Source organism: Camellia sinensis, chromosome 9, assembly GCF_055761805.1.
Source record: "Camellia sinensis isolate YWXY chromosome 9, ASM5576180v1, whole genome shotgun sequence".
NCBI classification, from domain to species: domain Eukaryota; kingdom Viridiplantae; phylum Streptophyta; class Magnoliopsida; order Ericales; family Theaceae; genus Camellia; species Camellia sinensis.
The window spans coordinates 174443417-174461817 of record NC_138969.1 but is presented as its reverse complement, the minus strand read 5'-3'; the positions used below and the strand labels follow the sequence as shown (position 1 = coordinate 174461817).

Below are 18401 nucleotides of genomic sequence, written 5' to 3'. Positions count from 1 at the left end.
ACACAAAATAGGGATAGTCATTTATGCTTAACAATTACTTTTTCAAAACAAGGCAAAACAAAGCTTTATCAAAACATTATAACATAGCTTTATTAAAAATACCACTCACATAGTTCCTCAACGTCGGGGTCAAGTGAGAGTCCAAGTCCTACAAACACATGGCAAAATCTATTGAATGCACTTTCAAACAAGCTTTACATGAATGCAAATGATCTCGGCATTCCTTCAAAACTAAGTCGAACCGAAACAAAACACTGTTTCTCATCTCGGGAAAAACTTGCTGGGCACCAACCAGGTCTTGGCCGAGGTCCCACACCTCTTTGCCAAGGTGTGGCCCCCGATGGCCACATTCAAGGAAATGAAGTCGGGAAAATATGGGTTTCCCTTTCTTGAAGAACATGAAGAACATGGATGCAAAGATCATAACTTATCATTACAAAATCTGACATTTCATGCTATGAATTCAAAAACATGCACCTGGGTACCCATACTTGAAGATTTTATGAAAACAAACGCAAAAACATGAATCTTGATGCAAGCTTTCGGGTCAAACAAGGCTTTTATTCAAGAACACATGAATACCACTTTCTCTTTCTAAAACCAAACTTTAAATCGATCCATGGCTTACAAATCGTGCTCAATCATACAATGCAGCTAGATGAACAATAAGAACAACAAGAGTAGATTAAGATTCTAACCTCAAAACACGAATCAAACGGTTTGAACTCTAAGGAGCAAGCTTGGAAATCTATTTCCCCTCTAAGAACTCCTTCTCCCTCTTCTAGAGCTTCTCTCTCCTCAAGAACAAAGACATATAACAAATGATACATTTCTCTCTCTACCGGCTGATTTAACACTTAGCTCGGACACGTGGCAACGGCTGGTTGACTCTACTCAAAAAGGCGACTGAGTGAAAAGACAAGACCATGACAAAGTGTGTTCAACAAGCAAGATGGCATAGGCACTCCGGCAGGTAATGATCTCGGCTAAAAAAACAAGGCATCGGCAAGTAAGGGAACAATTATCTCGGCTAGGAAGGACAACACTTGGCCTAGTTGTGCCACACCTCGGCCTAGATGTGCCACACCTCGGCCTAGGTCGCACCAATCCAGGAACAAGGTCACTAGGTGCAGGGATAACATTTCGGCCTAAATAATGACATCTTGGCCAATATGCCAGGGTGAAGGTGAAGGTCAGTCAAGGTGATCCCAAGATGGTCCTAGGCATAAGAGGCTCAAAGGTGACCTAGGCTTAGGATGACCTCGGCTACACACACCAAGCAACAAACAAAGCAAAGCAAACAACACTTAAGCAAAACAAGACAAGATCCGTAATGCAAGTTTAACAAGACGAAAATATATAATTGCATGTGAGCATGACCAAGATGGAGTGAGGGTTGTTACATCCTACCCTCCTTAAAGAAGTTTGGTCCCCAAACTTAAGTTACCTTGCTCTACAAATAACTCCGGATGATGGATCTGCACTTCTTCTACCTTTTCCCATGTAGCCTCCTTGCTATAATGCTCCTTCCATTCAACCTTAACCATCGGTATCGACTTGTTTCTCAACTGTCTCACTTGTCTATCAATAATTCTCATCGGCTTCTCCTCGTAGCCTAAATTTTCATTAACCACAATCCCAGAATAATCAATTACATGCAGTAGATCCCGAATATACTTCCTCAACATCGAAATATGGAACACATTGTGAATTTGACTTAGTTCTGGTGGTAAAGCCAGTCCATAGGCAGCCGGGTTAACTTTCTCAAGTATTTCAAACGGCCCGATGTAGCGAGGTGCTAACTTACCTTTCTTCCCAAATCTGGAAATCCCTTTCATTGATGAAACCTTCAGGAATACATGATCCCCAACTTCAAATTCCAACTCTCTTCTCCTCTGGTCGGCATAGCTCTTCTGTCGACTTTGAGCAGTTTTGATCCTTTGTCGAATGAGCTTAATCTTCTCGGTTGTAACTTGAACTAGCTCGGGACCAATCAAAGCTTTATCTCCCACTTCAGTCTAACGTATCAGCGATCTGCACTTCCTTCCATACAAAGCTTCGTACGGCGCCATGCCAATACTAGCTTGATAACTGTTGTTGTAAGCGAATTCTACTAACGGTAGATGTACTTCCCAACTTCCCTTGAAATCTAACACACATAGTCTGAGCATATCTTCGAGCGTCTGAATCGTCCTTTCTGTTTGTCCATCGGTCTGGGGATGAAAAGTTGTGCTAAACTTCAACTCGGTTCCCAAAGCTCTTTGTAAACTCTACCAAAATCTAGAAACAAACTTCGGATCTCGGTCTGACACAATGGACATCGGCACTCTATGAAGTCTTACAATCTCGTTCATATACAGTGCAGCAAGTCGGTCAGCATTGAATATACTCGGAACAGGCAAGAAATGTGCTGACTTAGTTAATCTGTCAACGATAACCCAAATTGAATCCATGCCTTTTTGTGTCCTCGGCAAACCAACCACAAAGTCCATGGAGATGTGTTCCCACTTCCACTCATGAATCGGCAAAGGTCGAAGTAGTCCTGCTGGCCTCTGGTGTTCTGCTTTCACTTGTTGACAATGCAAACACTGGGATACGAACTCGGCTATTTCTCTTTTCATATTCGGCCACCAAAAAGTTTGTTTCACATCTTGATACATCTTAGTGTTCACTGGATGAACAGCAAATCTGGAACCATGAGATTTCTGCAGAATCTTTCTTTTCAACTCTGGAATGTCGGCCACGCACAATCTTCCTTCAAACTTAAGTACCTGATTTTCAATAGTGTACCCTGACCTCGGCTTAGTGAGAATCTCATCGGCAACTTTCTTGAAGAATCCGTCTTCCATTTGTCTGGCCTTCACTTCTTCTATAACGGTCGACTCCACTGAAATCATGGTCAAGCATGCTAGACTTCCAACTAATTTTCTGCTCAATGTGTCGGCTACTGAGTTTGCTTTACCTGGGTGATACTGAATTTGCATGTCGTAGTCTTTCAATAACTCAAGCCACCTTTTTTGCCTCAAATTTAGCTCCTTCTGAGTGAATAAGTACTTTAAACTCTGATGATCTGTGAAAACTTGGCAAGAAGCCCCATACAAGTAATGACGCCAAATCTTCAAAGCAAACACCACGGCTGCTAGCTCTAAATCATGGGTAGGGTAATTCTTTTCGTGAGGTTTCAACTGACGGGAGGCATACGCTATAACCTTACTTTCTTGCATTAACATGCAACCCAATCCCTTATGTGAAGCATTACTATAAATCTGAAATTCTTCTTTGTCTGACGGTAGTATAAGTATCGGTGCTGTAACCAACCTCGTCTTTAACTCCCGAAAAGCTGATTCCCTATCCTCGGTCCATTCATACGCCACTCCTTTCTGAGTTAGTTGTGTCAGTGGTACTGCAATCCTTGAGAAATCCTTCACAAACTTCCTGTAATAGCAGGCCAAACCCAGAAAACTATGAATCTCGGACACATTAGTCGGCGTCGGCCAATTCACGACAGCTTCAAACTTACTTGGATCAACAGAGATTCCTTCTTCATTAATCACATGGCCCAAAAATGAAATGTTGGAAAGCCAAAATTCACACTTGCTAAGCTTGGCATATAATTTCCTGCCTCTTAGGATTTGTATGGCTAGCCTCAAATGCTTCTCATGCTCATCACCACTCTTGGAATAGATCAGTATGTCATCGATGGAAACAACCACGAACTCGTCTAGGTACAGCTTAAAAACTCTGTTCATCAAATCCATGAATGCTGTAGGAGCATTGGTCACTCCGAAAGACATTACCAAAAATTCGTAGTGGCCATACCTCGTCCGAAAAGTAGTCTTCTCGACATCCTCAACCTTAACCTTCAGCTGATGGTAGCCTGACCTCAAATCAATCTTAGAAAAGACCCGTGCCCCTTGTAGTTGATCAAGTAAATCATCAATTCTCGGCAATGGATATTTATTCTTAATGGTCACCTTATTTAGTTCTCGGTAGTCGATACAAAGACGAAGTGTACCATCCTTTTTCTTGACAAATAGAACTGGTACTCCCCAAGGTGAAGTGCTCGGCCTAATAAATCCCTCGTCCAACAATTCTTGTAATTGTAGTTTCAGTTCCTTGAGTTCGACTGGGGCCATTCTATAGGGTGTTTTGGAGATAGGTTGGGTTCCCGATATAACATCAACTGTAAATTTTATTTCCCTATCCACTGACTGGCTAGGCAATTCATTTGGAAAGACATCAGGGAATTCTCTAACCACTGGGATGTCGGCTAACTCAACATTTCCATTCAAATCACTTAGTATACTACACAGATAACATTGACACCCCTTTTGGATCAACTTATAGGCTTTCATGGATGAGATTAGGTAAGGTGGGGGTACTACTCTTTTCCCTTGGAAAATAACCTCGACTTGATTTGGGGGTTTCAGTGTGACATTCTTTGAAACACAATTAATAGATGCATTATTCGCTACTAACCAGTCCGTTCCCAATATGACATCAAAGTGAGTCATGCTTAGTGGCATTAAATCAACTACTAATTCTACACCCTCAATCACAACGACGCACGCCCTATAAATGTATGCAACAATCATAGTTCTCCCAGATAGAGTAGATATATATAACACACAATCAAGGGGTTCTTGTTCTCTATTTAACTTCTCGGCAAACTTAGCAGATACAAATGAATGTGTAGAACCTGAATCAATCAATATGTATGCATCTTGAGAGCAGATTGGGAGTATACCTGACACGACTCTCTCAGCATTCTGAGTATCTCCTGGTACCAATAAAAAAACTCTGCCCTGCCTCGTCTGGGCCCTTCCAATGTTATTTCTCTGTGCGAAGCCCGAGGTACTCCCATTCTTCTTACCATCATCAGTCCTTGCCTTCGGACAGTCTTTCACGCGGTGACCTATTTCGCCACATTCAAAACAGGCTCCTGATGCCCAACGGCAAACTCTGAAATACAGTTTCCCACAACTTGCACACGTCGACTTAGCATTACCTTCCTGGTTCAAGTTGCTGGAGCTGCCCACATTCGCTTTCTTCTTGGCGTTAAACAGAACTCGGTGACTATCATAGTTCTGTCTCTTCCTCTAGCTTTCTCCTAAATTCTGATATCGGTTCAAGTTAGCTTCTGCAAGGATCGCCTGGTCCAATACTCCGGCGTAAGTCGGTATGTTGAGCATGTTAACTCGATCTTGTATCGGCCTACGAAGCCCACTTTCAAACTTCTTGGCTTTTCTATATTCATCATCAACCATGTGAGGCGCATATCTCGCCAACTCGATAAAAGCACGGTCATATTCTGCCATTGTCCTGCTGCCTTGTGTTAGAGTCTGGAACTCTGTAGTCTTGCGGTCTCGAACGCTAAGGGGGAAGTGTTTATTGTAAAACAACTCCAAAAATCTGGCCCAAGTCAAACCTGGGTTCCTTTCTCGGGTCATCATCCACCATCTTCGTGCATCGTCGTCTAGTGTGAACGCGGCCAATGACACTTTCTGGGCGTCAGTATTGGGAAAAATCTCAAACAGTTTCTCCATTTCCAAGACCCATGCCTTGGCTTTCATCGGCTCTATACCCCTAGAGAATCTCGGCGGTTTCATTTTCTTAAACTCTCGGATCAGGGTTATGGTGCCGTCCCCATATAAAGCTTGTTGTGGAGGCACTTGCGGCGCTAGAAGAGGTGGAGGCGGAACTACATGTCGGTCGTTTGTCTGCTCGGCCTGGGTAGAGGTAGTACTAGTGTCTTGTGGCCTAGGTTGTCTCAACTCACGGACCAAACCTTCGACCAATCTCTCTAATCTGTCCAATCTGTCTTCGGGATGATCTCGGCCAACTGGTGGTCTACCCCTCCTCATGATGCTAAGAGTATGCAAAATGTGACTTTAAAGCAAAACGATCAAATAATATGCATGTAAATAACAAATAGTCACGCCGAGATGATGCACATATTGTCAAGTAGCAAGCATTATGATGCAATCCTAACATCAATTCTAAGGAAAATCCTATGCTCTTTAGGACTCGAAGTGTGTGAGTAACGTACTATAAGAAACTTGTGCTCTGATACCAATCTGTCACGACCCCATTCCGCCCCTAGTAGAATGGTGCCATGATGGCCAGTAATCCGAGATTACCAAAGGCCAACTTACAAGGATTTACACACAATCAGAGTATACTTATGGGGCTAACATGTGCGGAAGCAATAAATTTAAATCTAATTAGTCCATAAGAGCTGTGCATAGATCGAATGGAATGTCATACATCTTATCAAGGTCTTACAACTTGGATACAATAAAGTGAAATACAAAATACATCTTGACCAAAAGGCTTCTTAAGCCACCATATACAAAACACAGCGAATTACAAGCTAAGAAGCATGATCTTCAAGATGCTACAAAATGCGAGTCCAAAACAAGTTGCAAAGCACATCTAGGCGTCACCGTCGTCCTGCTCATCACCTACATATATATAGAGAGGGTGAGCTTGGATACTCAGTGAATGGTACAAGTAATAAAGGGTTTGCATGAATAATATCCGAAATCTTTATCAAAGCGATACACATTATATCTTGCACGAAATCAAGGACAAAACAAGTTCGTCTAACAAATCTTTCAAGCTTCATCAATCAAAGTCCTTCAAGGCTTTCAAGTTTCAAGGGGTGGCATTAACAAGGGTTGTGCTACAAATGCTTATGGTCCCCTAGCACGCACGGACTTTCAAAGGTTGTGCTACAAATGCTTATAGTCCCCTTGCACGCACGGACTTTCAAAGGTTTTGCTACAAATGCTTATAGTCCCCTAGCACGCACGGACTTTCAAAGGTTGTGCTACAAATGCTTATAGTCCCCTAGCACATACGGACTTTCAAAGGTTGTGCTACAAATGCTTATAATCCCCTAGCACGCACGGACTTTCAAATGTTGTGCTACAAATGCTTATAGTCCCCTAGCACGTACGGACTTTCAAAGGTTTTATCAAAACCAAGGCTAATACTTGACACACAAAATAGGGATAGTCATTCATGCTTAACAATTACTTTTCCAAAACAAGGCAAAACAAAGCTTTATCAAAACGTTATAACATAACTTTATTAAAAATACCACTCACATAGTTCCTCAACGTCGGGGCCAAGCGAGAGTCCAAGTCTTACAAACACGTGGCAAAGTCTATTGAATGCACTTTCAAACAAGCTTTACATGAATGCAAATGATCTCGGCATTCCTTCAAAACTAAGTTGAACCAAAACAAAACACTGTTTCTCATCTCGGGAAAAACTTGCTGGGCACCAACCAGGTCTTGGCCGAGGTCCCACACCTCCTTGCCGAGGTGTGGCCCCCGATGGCCACATTCAAGGAAATGAAGTCGGGAAAATCTAGGTTTCCCTTTCTTGAAGAACATGAAGAACATGGATGCAAAGATCATAACTTATCATTACAAAATCTGACATTTCATACTATGAATTCAGAAACATGGACCTGGGTACCCATACTTAAAGATTTTATGAAAACAAACGCAAAAACATGAATCTTGATGCAAGCTTTCGGATCAAACAAGGCTTTTATTCAAGAACACATGAATACCACTTTCTCTTTCTAAAACCAAACTTTAAATCGATGCATGGCTTACAAATCGTGCTCAATCATACAATGCAGCTAAATGAACAATAAGAACAACAAGAGTAGATTAAGATTCTAACCTTAAAACACGAATCAAACGGTTTGAACTCTAATGAGCAAGCTTGGAAATCTATTTCCTCTTTAAGAACTCCTTCTCCCTCTTCTAGAGCTTCTCTCTCCTCAAGAACAAAGACATATAACAAATGATACATTTCTCTCTCTGCCGGCTGATTTAACACTCAGCTCGGACACGTGGCAACGGCTAGTTGGCTCTACTCAAAAAGGCGACTGAGTGAAAAGACAAGACCATGACAAAGTGTGTTCAACAAGCAAGATGGCATAAGCACTCCGGCAGGTAATGATCTCGGCTAAAAAAACAAGGCATCGGCAAGTAAGGGAACAATTATCTCGGCTAGGAAGGACAACACTTGGCCTAGTTGTGCCACACCTCGGCCTAGATGTGCCACACCTCGGCCTAGGTCGCACCAATCCAAGAACAAGGTCACTAGGTGCAGGGATAACATTTCGGCCTAAATAATGACATCTTGGCCAATATGCCAGGGTGAAGGTGAAGGTCAGTCAAGGTGATCCCAAGATGGTCCTAGGCATAAGAGGCTCAAAGGTGACCTAGGCTTAGGATGACCTCGGCTACACACACCAAGTAACAAACAAAGCAAAGCAAACAACACTTAAGCAAAACAAGACAAGATTCGTAATGCAAGTTTAACAAGACGAAAACATATAATTGCATGTGAGCATGACCAAGATGGAGTGAGTGTTGTTACATTAGGACTGTGACCCAATTGGAATTTTATGATAATAAAATTGTAAATTTTATTTTTTTTAAGAGGAATCTAAAGAAGAAATTTGGATGCTAGTAGCAACACTAGAACAAAAACAAAGTACATAGAGTACAAGAACAAAAATGCCCCTCTACAACTAAATAATGTGAAACCTACAAATGCATTAACAACATTAACATTACCATTGTCCTAAATGATGAAATTGGCATCTGTTTTAGTTGAAGAGAAAGCTTTACAAAGGCATTTAGCATATATAATATGAAATTTCTCAGCAAATGATTTAGATAAGATAATGACATAAATATGTTTTAGCAGAGAAAGAGACTACTATAAATTTCTGGTAACCGGCTTTCCATGTCGTTAGTGATATTCTCAATAAACAAAATAAATTGAATTAAAAATAAAATAAATCAATAAATAAACAAACTAAAACAACTTTCACCTTGTTGCCATATTTAATTATGTGCTGAATATTTTACTATATTGAGCTTTTGTCAAGAGCAAAACTCCGTTGGCAGCGAGGGGTGCCACTTTGAAAAATAATCTATGCACATATTAGGGTAGATTACACTATTGTCCCTCTAATTTGCAAAATTTAATTTTAATTATCGTAATTTTTATTTGAATAGCTTAATTTCTACACTTTCAATTTTGTTGCAACATAGTCATGCGTTGTCAACATTTTGAATGGGAAAAAACCATGAGTAAAACTATAGAGACCAAAGTAAAATTCAATAAGACCTTGAGTAAAAAACTAGAGAGATCAAAGTGGAATTCAAAACAAATATTTGTAGTTTTACTCAATCTTTTTCCGTTCACTGGTTGTCCTTATAGTTTGTTTTGAATTTCACTTTGGACCTTTTAGTTTTATTCATGGTCCTTTACCGTAACAGTAATTGACCGAATTACTATTTTGTAATAAAATTAAAAGTTTATAGTTTAAATTATTTAAATTAAAATTATATGAACTAAAGTGACACTTTACTTAAACTATACCGGAATTAATGATGTAATTTACCCTATATACTAATACAAACAGTTTGAAAGTTGATGGTGTCTTCCTATGACACTACTAGAAAATGACACCCTTGGTTCATTCTTCCAAATAATTATTTAATAAAAAATAAATTAATCATAATTTTGGTTTTGATATCGAAACTTTCATTTATCCTGAACACAGAATTTATTTTCAATAATATGAATTGTTGTTGTTTTTATAATAAATAACTTTGCAATTGGATTAACGTAACTATAAATTCATTCGTAAATCAAAAGATCAGTTCATGATTAATTAAATATTATTTGGGTTGTTTTAGTAGAATTTGGTACTTTTACTGGGAACGATTAATTCTTGTAACTCAATTTGACAAAATCACCTCAATATGAGTTTCAGGTCAGTATTTGTTTGAATTATAATTAATATTGATAAGTTAAAATATGAAATTAAGAATTAGTATGGATTTGAGTTGTAATCAAATAACTAAATGATTTAATTGACATAAAATTATTGATTGTTAATAAAATTTGTATGCAATTATATAAAATTTGATCCATATCCAATAGGTCAATAAAAAGAGTGAAGGAACCCCAACTTGAAATTCTGGTTCGCTCCTAGAGACCACCGAGTCTTATTAAAAATATATAGAAATCAATTGACTTAGTCCAACCTCAACATCACCATTCCAATCAAATAAATAATGATCATATATCATCACCACCCTCCTTTCATCATTGAACAAACACCAAACTACAATAATGTTTCTTCTTCACCACCTTGGACCTAATTTATTACTTCTAATCACAATCACAGGGCTAATGATCAGCTCTGTAACATGTCAACCAAATTACAATTCCCGCATCTGTTTACGCAGTTCTAACAACACATCCAAAACCAAGTACAAAGCCAACCTCAACACTCTCTTGACCTCTCTGTCCTCCAAATCAGCCCTTTACAGCTTCTACAATGACTCCTTCAATGGCATCTTCAGCCTCTACCTCTGCAGAGGCGATCTCACAATCGATCAATGCCAAAACTGTGTCGTCAACGCTAGCCAAGGAATCAGACAAAGATGCCCATCTGATGAACGAGCAATCATATGGTTCGAGCAGTGCATGTTACGATACTCTGATACCAATTTTTTTGGATTGGAACAGACAGACATAAAGATTTTTATGTGGAATGTGGAGAATAATACTTCGCCTAACGATCCAGATGTTAACACGCTGGCTTTGATGTAAACGTTGATATCAAAGGCTCCATATACCGAGACCATGTATGGTGCAGATGAGTCAGTTGTGGGTAATGCTTCAGAGTACAGATATGGGCTGGTTCAGTGTAGTAGAGATATAAGTAGTGGTGGTTGTAGCCACTGTTTAGTGCAGCTTATGGATGATATTCAGATGTGTTGCAAAGGGAAGAAAGGGTGGAGGATACTGACACCTAGTTGTTATCTGAGGTATGAGCAGTACCCTTTTTTTGCACAACAATTGGTACCGCCAGTTTTGGCTCCACCTGTGATGTCTCCGCCAGTGTTGGCTCCGATTACAAATGCACCGCCCGTGACTACTAACAAAGGTGAGTCAGTAGAAATTGTCTAGTCAAAAAATTTTTAGGGATAAGTTGTTTTGGGAAAATATTGGGCTAAGGTGGATCCAAATTGCATATATTGAAAGGAGTTGATGTTGTAGAATTAGGATAGAAATAAGGTTACCTTTTAAAAAATGGGACATCCATCCATATTAGACCATCTAACCAACCGGGGCTAGCCTAGTTGGCCAGATCTCGTGCACCTCATTAAAATGTCAATAGTTTAAATCTTCAACAATGATTGAAACTCCCAAATTTGGAGACTGTGATTCCCAAAATGATCTCGATCACTCTTCTGAGAGAGAGAGAAAAAATAAATAAATTAAATGATTCAGATCATTTTGAGAGTCATGAAAATCCCCAAAATTGGGGATCTCACTCATTTTCCTTAAATCTTATCACAACTAAGATTTTCTATTTTCTCATACTCCGACTTCTGATATATCAAAAATGCAAAAGATATTAGGCCATCTTACCCATCTAAGGTAGTAATAGTATATCATGTTCTGCTTTGGGGCTCTAAAGGGTGAAATCAACCTTTTCGACGTGGGAACCTTTCAATTTACGAAAGAATTGATTCAATCTGAAATGGTTTATTTTTACTTTTGAACAGGGTATTCTGCTTTCTGAATTACACTTTTTTTTTGTCAAAAACAATATGTTATATCTAGGAATTGTGTTTGGTTTCTGAATTTCTGAAGGGAAAAAAAAATATGGAGAGGAAAAGTGATTAAAATAGAAGTTAATTTTTATTTTATTTTTTCAAACTTTTTCATTTCCTTTTCTATTCTATCCACAAATTCATGTAAAAATTTAAAATTCAAACACCACATAAGTTCTACAACAATTTCGTGTGACTGAAACTCTGGATAGAGTTTTGTAAGTAAAACTTGTTGGCCAATTGGTTCTGAAAACAACTCAATTTTAACAAAATACCAAAAAGTACATGAAAATGAAAATTATAGATGTTTTCAACCTTTTCATTGTTTTGTTTCCAGAAGCACAAAAATGAAAACATAACCAAAGCTGAAGTAAATTAGTCCTCTATTACTGAAAGTTGGTAGACTATGCTCCTCTTTTGCTTCTAGATTAAAATTTTCTTGATATTTCTTACCAGGTCAGTGTTACATAAATGGGAACACTAATCTGAGTACTTATTTGGCAGGAAAGGGTTTAAAGAGCACAACGAAGATTATTCTCATCACTGTACCAATTATAACTACTGTGGTGGCTCTCTTTGGTTTCTACTTGTACTACACAAATGGCAGAAGAAAGCAAAAAGGTGGGCCTAAATCAGCATATCTCTTCACTGATGTAGCAATTGATACTATCTAGTAACAAATATAAGCAGATTTATGACCGTACTGTCAATACTAATATGTATCTCATTTTTATTTGGTATGCAGTTCAGGAGACAAGCCTTCTATTAAACATTTTGGAATATCGAAGTAGTAGTAAACGCAAAATGGAGGAACTTATGGTTGTTACGGACCAGGACAACAGTGGGGAGATCCATTACTTTCATTTAAGTGCCATCCATATTGCTGCAAACAATTTCTCAGATGCAAATAAGCTTGGACAAGGTGGTTTTGGCCCCGTTTATAAGGTAAATGGCATTTATACATAGTATATTTGTGTAATTTTCTTATTTTTTTTTTCAAGTTAAAATGTTTGAGAAATGCATTCTAGGGCAAGCTTCATGATGGGAAGGAAATAGCAGTTAAAAAGCTATCAGGGAACTCGGGACAAGGACTTGATGAGTTTAAGACTGAAGTTAAGTTGATTGTAAAGCTTCAACATAGAAATCTTGTGAAGCTCATAGGTTGTTGCATTGAGGGAGATGAAACACTTCTTGTCTATGAGTACATGGCCAACACTAGTCTTGATGCCTTTCTCTTCAGTTTGTGCTGTCTCTCTCTCTCTCTCTCTCAATTCATTACTTCCCTAATTGAAGATTTCAAAATAAAGTCTATAACATTTTCTTCTTATAGATGCTACCAAATGTAAGGAATTAGATTGGGCTAAGCGCGCAATTATAGTTCATGGAACTGCAAAGGGACTTCTATATTTGCATGAAGACTCTCGACTCAAAATCATCCACAGGGACTTAAAAGCGAGCAATATTTTGTTGGATGATGAGATGAACCCAAAAATATCAGACTTTGGTACCGCCAGGGCTTTCTATGGCAAGCAAATTGAAGCTAGCACCAACAGAATTGTAGGGACATAGTAAGTCATTTCATTCTCATTTAATCCTTCTCTTAAAAAAAAATCAAAAAAAAAATCTATTGGGGACTAATAAAAGGCGTTATTTTGATTTTGTTTTCTAATAGTGGATACATGGCACCAGAGTATGCAATGGAGGGAATATTTTCAATAAAGTCTGATGTCTACAGTTTCGGAGTCCTAATGTTAGAAGTCATAAGCGGAGAAAAAAACAATGTCAATCTCCCGGCACATGCCCAAAGCCTTTTACCATATGTATGTAGGACATTTCTTCCTCATTTGTTTCTTGACCTAAAATAGTATGATTCTTTTCTTTCCAATTTTGAATTCAATAAAATATGATGTGAAACAGGTATGGCAACTATGGAATGATGGCACAGCACAAGAGTTGATAGATAGAAACTTGATCAACAATTGTCCATTAAGAGAGGTTGTGAGATGGATTAACATTGCATTGTTGTGTGTTCAAGAAAACCCCGAATACCGGCCCTCGATGTCAAAGGTTGTTCTCATGCTTGGAGGCCAATCAATAGATCTTCCCAAGCCATCAGAACCTCCATTCCCTGTTGGTAGATACACCATGTCTGATCAATCTTCGTCCAACGTGATAGTGACCGTGACAGAGACAGATACAGAGACAATATCTCTTACATCAGATCATCCCTCAACAAATGCTTCTTGTACTTGAGAAATTGGTTTGATCAAGAATGATCCATTCTGTTAATTTTCTCCTTAAAATGTAGTTTTTTTGAGATGATGATGAAAATTAGTAAGTGAGAGAAGACAAGAGATGAAGATAGAAATACTGCAAACAATGTTGCCAATGATGAAATTTTGAATCTCTATTGTAGCAGAACCAGAATCCAAATATGAATGATCAGAGTTATTTGAGGCTAGGGCAAAAATTTTAGTTAGGACCTTTATAATTTTGTAGAATATAATTATATTATTTTTATTGGGCATGTTATATTTGTATATTTTCTTGATTAAGAAAGACAGCAATGGTAGGTATTATGAAAAGTATTTCATGAAAATGGTCATGAAAGATTTGTGACCTTTAGATTACACTTACAATAAAACACCACACACTAATCAAGGTAATCTAAGGGTCACAAATTTTTCATAATCATTTTCATGAAAAAATTTTCATAATCCCTAACATTTCTCAAAAACAAAAGAGGTGTAAATGTAATAATGAAACCATTTTTCTATTTAATGAAAGATGTTTTACTTTCTTTTTTATTTGGAATTAGGATTCCATTTTAGCAATGAATAACAATCCCCAATAACACAAGTAGATCTAATTCAATTAAACGAGAACTAAATTATATTTACAAAACAAACATCGACAAATCAACACAACGATATAATATGGAAAAAATCGCAATTGAAACACCTTCAATTATGATAAAAAATTACAGGTCAAACCCACAAAATAATCCACTAAGAAAGAAGACAAAGGAATTACTTATGAAAACCCTCAATTACCTAGCGAATCTATCCTTAAAGTGAACCAAACCTGTTATACCTCTTCCACTACCACCTTCACCTCGAAATTGTTTTCCAAACGTTGAATCCATAACAACGCCGATGTCCAATCCACGACAAAAAGCCATTGCAAAATCCACAAAAACTTCATATTCAAGTTTTCCGAAATCCACCAGTGAACATCTCTCCTTTGAATTTGAATTCAGTGAAAGAAATCCCAGGATGATTGTCAATATGAAGTCAATTCATCAAGGAAACAAATATATAAACACCCTCCAATATAGAACACTTCAGCTTCTCTCCTCTATGAGAATTCCAGAAGGGTTAAATCCTAAAACCAGCAACTAAGGCATTTTATAACAATTAGGTATGCGAAGACCGCTAGAGCGAAAGAATGACCACTCAAGTGGTTAGACTATAGTAAGATGGTGCTAATGAACTTCCATATGTCACTTCGCTCGAGCACAAGAGTTACTGCTTGAACGGTAAGACATGATTCTTAGTATCTCTGAAATCAGACTAAGATACTAGATGATCCAAAACAGTGCCCCGAGCGCACACATTGCCGCTCGAGCACTCCAAAAAGGTTGACAATCTCAATAATGCCTCTACTCAAGCAGACCTTTTTTGTAGCACAAACTTCTCTACTCAGGCATAAATTGGGTTGGATTCGCATCTAAACTCTCACAAACTCACAGATATGAGCATGAATGCAATTACATTTGAATAAAATTTTGTCACACAGGATTATCAATTACAAAAAACGAACAAGTAGGGGTCTACAGGAGTAGGGAGAGGGTAGGATTGCGGACAAAAGTTGGGATGGACTAGAGAGAGGTTGCCAAAATTGATGGTGGTAGGTGTTGGTTGAGGTTGGGGTATGGTTACAATTAACGTTAAGATTATGGTTTGAGATATTAGGACTCTGACCAAATTGGAATTTTATGATAATAAAATTGTAAATTTTATTTTTTTTAAGAGGAATCTAAAGAAGAAATTAGGATGCTAGCAGCAACACTGGAACAAAAACAAAGTACATAGAGTACAAGAACAAAAATGCCCCTCTACAACTAAATAATGTGAAACCTACAAATGCATTAGCAACATTAACATTACCACTGTCCTAAATGATGAAAATTGGCATCTGTTTTAGTTGAAGAGAAAGCTTTACAAAGGCATTTAGCAGATATAATATGAAACTTCTCAGCAAATGATTTAGATAAGATAATGACATAAATATGTTTTAGCGGAATTGTACGGGAAAGAAATAAATGTTCTCGTATAATCCTGTTGATCAAGCCTGCGCTCCTCCGTACGACGTTGCTTTACTCCCTGAAAACACAAACGTGAGCTAGCCGGCGGGTATGTGTCGGATACCTCTCTGATGCCTAAGTCAGCAAAATAGACAAATAGACAAAAGCTCTGTGTATTCGGGAATCAAAGTTGTGTTACCTCTCCATAGGTGATGTTGTGAGCTTTTATAGGTTCTGTGTGGCACAATCCTAGTAGGACTTTTACTCCTCCATGTAGAGTCCTCCTAGGAATCATACTCCTGAAAGATAAATGCTTATCCTTGAACACCCCCCACACTACTTAAACCAAGTGAGACGGTTTCACCATGGTCGGATTCCAATATGACCGAGGTAAGCATGGCCATGCTAAGCCGCAGAGTAGACCAAACTATGCATAGTTTGGTTCTTCCTTTCACTGCTCTTACCTCGGTTTCCCTTGTACAAACCATGGTGTTCTTAGACCGAGCTAACTAATAGCAAGGTTCTGACCGAGCTAACAATAATACACCACGACCGGGCTGACTCTGACTGTGGCGACCGAGCTAACTACAAAGCTCTCTTGGACCAGACTAACTTGAAAGCCATCTTGGACCGGACTAACTCCAAGGCCATCTTTGGCCGGGCTAACTCCAAGGCCTTTATACTCAGCCCTTCTTACCGTGGCCCACTACTCAGCTCAGCCCAATTTAGATATAAATTTCTCGCTTAATTGCCCCTTAATTCCATCTGCGCAGCATGATAGGGATTACCTATTTACTAGCCGAGCTAAAAATCTTTTAGCATTCCAACCGAGCTAAAACCCTTTAGCCTTTCCAGCCGAGCTAAAACATTTTAGCCTTTCCAGCCAAGCTAAATTTACACTGGGTTCTATCTGTCCGGTCAAAACGTCCCTTCAATCGCAGCAACTGAATCGCTTTTCATTCCAATGACACGTGGCATACTCTCATTGGCTGAAGATAGCTGTCACGCCGTCTTCGTACTTCGTGTTTTTTTGAACAGTCCCGCCCAAATTTTGGGCCTTCCATCAAAACAAACCCTTTCGTTCTCTTTTGAATCACTCACACCACTATTCATCTCATTCTCTCTCTCCGAGCCTCCATTGCTTTCCAACTTTGTAACTGTGAAGCTCGTGTCCGTTACTGTTTTCTACTTCCATTTCCTTCCTCTTAATCCTGGTAAGTAACACAAATCTGTTCTCTTTTTACCATGTATTGTTTATAATCCATAGCATATTGTTTATGTGCCTTTTGCAAAACACATTTTTGCTTTTCCTTGCGTTTTCTAGGAAAAACCTTACAAGAACCACTTGTATTCCACTAAGCAATCTGCAGAACACTGTATTTAATCCAAAATCACAATATAACCGAACTAGGAAGTTGTTTGTAGTTGATGTCAATCTAGCCAGACTACCAACCGAACTAGCACTTCATGCTAAACTAGTAGTTTCATCAGGTCGAACCATCTTTTGTTTCATTTATCTTAGCCGGGCTATTAATCCGTACTATGTTTGTAATAGTATGCTTGAAAGCTTCGACCATGACCGAGCTACAACTTGGGGCTAAACCAGCCTTCTTAGTTCAAACCGAACTAAGAATGCTGCCCCTAGAGGCACAACCGGGCTAACAAATCCCTTGTTCATACCGAGGTAACAGACCCCTTCCTCAAACCGAGCTAAGACACGAAGCAATTCTCATAGCCGAGCTAGGCCTTCATTTATCTTGCCTTTGTTTCTTGTAGCACAGTCCAATGATTAGTGCTTAACACTTTTTCTTTTTTCACTTTGTAGACTTAGGTTGCCCAGGCACTCCTTTGAGCGCTCAACCGAGCTACTCAGCATTATTCTCCGACCGAGCTAAAACTCAAATTTAATTTTATTCATAACTTAAACCATAAATGGGAAAGTATAGGTTTTTAGTAAACACACCTGGTGGTATGGCTGAATTCCGAAAGGATTATAACATCTCTGACGATGTTCACCTCACCTTAGCCGACCTAGATATCACACCATGGGAAAACCGCGGCTTTGTTCCCTTTACCCTTTTGTCCATAGTAGAAACCGGACTAAGATTTCCTGTTCAGCCTCTCCTCTGCGAATTTCTCAGGCAGACCAATCTTTGCCCAACCCAACTTTCCACCAATTCTTACCGTATAATAAATGGTATTGCCGAGCTAAATTGTCGGGTTGGTTTAAACCTCGGCTTAGCCGAGCTCTTCTATCAATATTCCATAGGCTCGGCAGAAGATGGCTGGGTTTACTACCTACGAATATGGCGCCGGCGCGAAAAAATAATAAAGGATACTCCGGATAAAGACGTCAATGATGATGATTTTTTCTGGGTATCTGGAAATTTTGAGGACCAACAAGCCCAGATCCCTGGTGACAG

The 18401-nt window shown here is 38.9% G+C and overlaps 1 protein-coding gene across 1 annotated transcript; it reads left to right on the top strand.

The window, feature by feature from the left end:
- Positions 1–10110: 10110 nt before the first annotated feature.
- Positions 10111–14199, top strand: LOC114263014 (cysteine-rich receptor-like protein kinase 5). The gene is given in 7 exon segments (XM_028203502.2): positions 10111–10999; positions 12177–12293; positions 12418–12617; positions 12701–12911; positions 13003–13240; positions 13345–13492; positions 13590–14199. Coding segments are annotated over 7 exon segments (2070 nt in total). The 5' UTR covers positions 10111–10179; the 3' UTR covers positions 13926–14199.
- The last annotated feature ends 4202 nt before the right edge of the window (positions 14200–18401 follow it).